Source organism: Prosopis cineraria, unplaced genomic scaffold (assembly GCF_029017545.1).
Source record: "Prosopis cineraria cultivar Desert tree isolate PC_DT_omini unplaced genomic scaffold, ASM2901754v1 PC1, whole genome shotgun sequence".
In the NCBI taxonomy this organism is placed as follows: Eukaryota; Viridiplantae; Streptophyta; class Magnoliopsida; order Fabales; family Fabaceae; genus Prosopis; species Prosopis cineraria.
In genome coordinates, this window is record NW_026555332.1 from 56,674,184 (window position 1) to 56,678,066 (window position 3,883).

General features: G+C 38.8%; 1 protein-coding gene across 2 annotated transcripts; it reads right to left on the reverse strand.

The window, feature by feature from the left end:
• Nucleotides 1-380: 380 nt before the first annotated feature.
• On the reverse strand, nucleotides 381-3,529 carry LOC129287022 (probable WRKY transcription factor 47). Of its 2 annotated transcripts, none has more exons than XM_054923169.1 (6): nucleotides 3,215-3,529; nucleotides 3,043-3,114; nucleotides 2,785-2,916; nucleotides 1,424-1,744; nucleotides 1,193-1,306; nucleotides 381-1,108 (listed from the first exon to the last, which is right to left on the reverse strand). In XM_054923169.1, the coding sequence occupies exons 1-6, from the start codon at nucleotides 3,461-3,463 to the stop codon at nucleotides 515-517; spliced, it is 1,482 nt and encodes a 493-aa protein (XP_054779144.1). In that variant the 5' UTR covers nucleotides 3,464-3,529; the 3' UTR covers nucleotides 381-514. The 2 variants fall into 2 exon arrangements, with proteins under 2 accessions (XP_054779144.1, XP_054779139.1); XM_054923164.1 differs by having other exon boundaries at nucleotides 2,779-2,916; nucleotides 3,215-3,527.
• Between the last annotated feature and the right edge of the window lie 354 nt (nucleotides 3,530-3,883).

Consider the following 3,883-nt stretch of genomic DNA (forward strand, 5'->3'; position numbering starts at 1 on the left):
GTTTTTGTTTATATTTGCTATTAGTATCACGTGGCATGATATTTTTTATGGTTTTATTTATAAGTTATATCTACCAACTTCATCAATATTAATATAATAAAATTATAAAAAATAATTATAAATAAAATTTCAAAACTAACTCTTAATTAAATAAAAAAGTGATCAAATTAATATAATATTTTTTTTATATTTCTCTCTCATAATTTATAAAAAAGTTACTCCCTCTACAGTAAATAAATTACTTTCAATTTTCTTTTATAGTAAAGGTGTTTTGGGAATTTCGTCTTAAAATCTAAAGTCATTATCATCGAATGACTTATATTGTTGTCCACATTTTTCTTCTAAAACGCAACCAAACCAATACAGTGGACCGGAGGAAGTATGTTATAACTTTTGTCCTTGCATGTAAAAATTTTCCAAAGTAATAAAATTGCGCTAGTTTAATTCCGCCCTTGGATCTGTTATCTGTACATGTGTATCTGTATAATATATCCTTGCTCTGCTGCTCATCAAACTAGTTGGTGGAGAATGTAGTGCAGGACGGAGGAAGCTGAGGCGACACAGAAATCCCGTCGTTAAGGTGAGGAATGGTAATTCCATTTCCACTCCCTCCATCGCCATTCAAATTACTCCCAAACATTGACGAAATGGCTGCCGCCAGCGCTGCCGTGAAGTTCGGATCAGAGGCAATAGCTGCACCCACCGTCTCCACCATACAAGAAGGCACCTCCGGTAGCTTCTGAGGGGACAGCACTGACTTCCCTATTTGCTGCAGAGGATAACCCTGCAATGCCAGAGGAAACGTCATGCCAGTGGACGGCATCCGGTGAAGCTGCGCGCTTTTTGGGGTCTGAGTCAAGTCCAGAGTGATCGTAGGAAACGGTGCAGAGGCTGATAGGGTTGCCATTGAAGAGTAGGGCATAGAGGACAAGTACCCTCCGGCTGAATTTGTCAAGGCTTCGTTGTTCGTCGTTGAACCTGATAGAAGCATCGCCGCCGCTGCAGATGTCGTGTTTGCCATGGCAGTGGCGGCCGGTGGGAGAGGGTGGCTGTGACTCCCTTCGTATGTTGTTATCAGCACCGTCTTGTCCTCGGCACATCTTTGCACCTATTTAACCAGATATAAAAAATAAAAATTACAACAGGCCCACAATCTAAGAAAGATTGGCTGTAAAACCTTTTAATTAATTACCTGCTTACGAACTGGGCATCCAACGGACATGGTGCAGCGATAGTAGGAGCGTGGACAAGGGTTACCCTTGGCCATTTTTTGACCGTATTTCCTCCATTGACATCCATCGCTAATCTGTAAAGCACAGACAGAAATCGTTCGCTACTATATCTTGACTTCGTTGCCCCGGAGCAAAATGGAAAAGAAAATTGTACTCTTGTATATATGTGCAGGATTGATAGTAAACTGTACCATGAGGGCTTCTGATCTTGCACGCACGGAAACCCTGGCTTTTCTGAAATGAATATCTGGCTTTTGTTCTTCGCTCTTGGAATCTTGTGACTTGGAATTATTTTCAGGACAAGTTGCTTGCTTTCCAGGAAGTTTAGGTGATTGGTGGTGGTAGTGGTGGTCTCGTTGCTTTGACATTAACTCCGCATTGTTGGATGAAGGAGAGACTGAAAGCTCTTGCTGAGTCATATCGTCTGAAACCGAATTGTTCATGTCTAATTTGGTGGACTGCCGTGGGTCCAATGCCTGTTGCCCCGACAACATCCCATTTGCTTCAACGTTCTGTTCAAGTACGTATAGCTACTTAGTTATTATTCGAATACTTGTATTTCTTATATATATATATATATATATATATGTTAGTATTGTATCTTGCAAATCCCACGTCATGCATTGATTGGCGTACAATACGGTGGTTAGATAATAAATTTACAGAGATTAAAAAAAATAGTACAGTTAATTATTTGTGAAAAGTGTGTTTTGATTTTTCTAAAATTCTCCCCTTAATTATTTACATTGAAAATTACTCTTATTGATAAAAATCCATTTTCATGTATGCAATCAATAAGAATATTTAGGAAAAATATTATAAATTTGAAAGACAAAATTAATTGAAGTTTTATATTATTTAGTATCAAAATTACCAGCCTCTCAATCAACTAGCTCTTATATTTAAGAACTGATGGTGGAGTATTTATAACTAAAATTTACTTCCTTAAAGTTACTAAAATACCCACGCGCGCCTTGAATGTATATTTATTATTTAAAAAAAAATTGCTGCACAATGTAGCTGATGCTAGAGACAATTACAAACTTTGATTCGGATGGACTAACTCTCGCCCGTTTTCCTGCGCGTTGTATCAACTAATCTGAGGGCGGGGCCCAAGTCAATATTGAGTCGTGTCATGTGCTTATTCTTGGTGTAAATTGATAGTATACTATTTCTTTACTTCATTGAAGTAATAATAACAAAAATTCATAATTTCAAGGAATCATTTCAATTTTTTGACCAGCAAGGAATCACTTCAATTAGAAAATAAAGGTGCCTAGGGATCGTATAGCACGATTTCCAATTTAAGCGAGGCACGTCGCTACCATTTCTTTACTTAGAGAAAGAAAGTAGAGAGAGAGAGAGAGAGAGAGAGAGAGTGGCGCAGAGACGCGATGAAACAAACAACGCTTTCTTTTTTGAAATCGATCACACATCCTCAGAAATCAAAAAGATTTACTTCTGAAAATGCCCCTGGCAGGAAGATTAAAGCAAAAGAGCTATCTAAGGAATAACAGACATTCATAAATATCAAATTAATATTTACCTGCACCTTTTGTGTATGCAGAGCGATTAACAGATGTGCCTGCAGTTGGTTATAGCCTTTCGTGATCTGTTCCAGCATGTTCTTCAACTTCTGATTCTCTTCATGCAGTCTCCGCAATTCCCTTTGGATTAATTTTGACTAAATAAACATAATCACAGAATTAATTTTGACGGTATATATCAACATGGAACATGTATATATGTCTGGGTGTCAATATATATGTGCACAGAGAGGGAGAAAAGTTAAAGGCTCACGCATACTTACTTCAGCGTCGATCTTCTCTTCGTTTTCCAATCTCGGCATTCCATGACTTGCACAGTTCAAATTCAGTCCAGTCTATATACACAGTACAGCAGACAATCATTTGGTGCAGATTCAATGTCAATCTTCAGATATAAATGGAGAAATAGCGGATATAATGAAATAGAAACCCTACGTTGACCGGGCGATCCGATGAGGGAGCACTTGATGATCCATAGTGATTGATCGTCCTGTCATGAGGATCTAGGGCGTGGTGATTTCTAGTCTCAAAAGATTTACCGAGTGAAACGGAAGAGAAGAAATCCATTTCTTTGATGTTAAGACGATGGCTGGAGTCGTGATTGTCTGTTGGATCCAAGTTCTGACGGAGGAAGAAGCCCGAGCTAGTGGAGGTCAATTCACGGCGGTGTTGTTGGTTTTCCATATCTACTACTGAGAAGAGAAGAGTAGCAGGAAAATGGTTGATTGAATTGATTAAGCCTTCTCAACGACAAGGTTTAAATGCGCCACGCCACCCCTGACTCCTGAGGATTCCTTCATTTTTAAATTATAAAACTTAAAAAAAAAAAAAAGGTAAAAGGTAAAGATGAAACTTAAAAGACTCTCAGTTCAGGACCAACCGTTTTTAATTTCGCAGGAAGATTGACGTCACCATTAAGCCAGTGAGGCCAAAGAAGCGAAGAAGATTATTAGGAGGGGACTCTTATGTATTACATTTACACTTTAGGGTCTCCGTTACAAATAACGGCTTTCCGTTTTCGTGACTGCAGTGAGGCGGCGACTATTCTTTCCTATCCTCGACGGGGGGGTCCCTAAGGTCAAAGGAGCTGACGGCAAGGCTCAA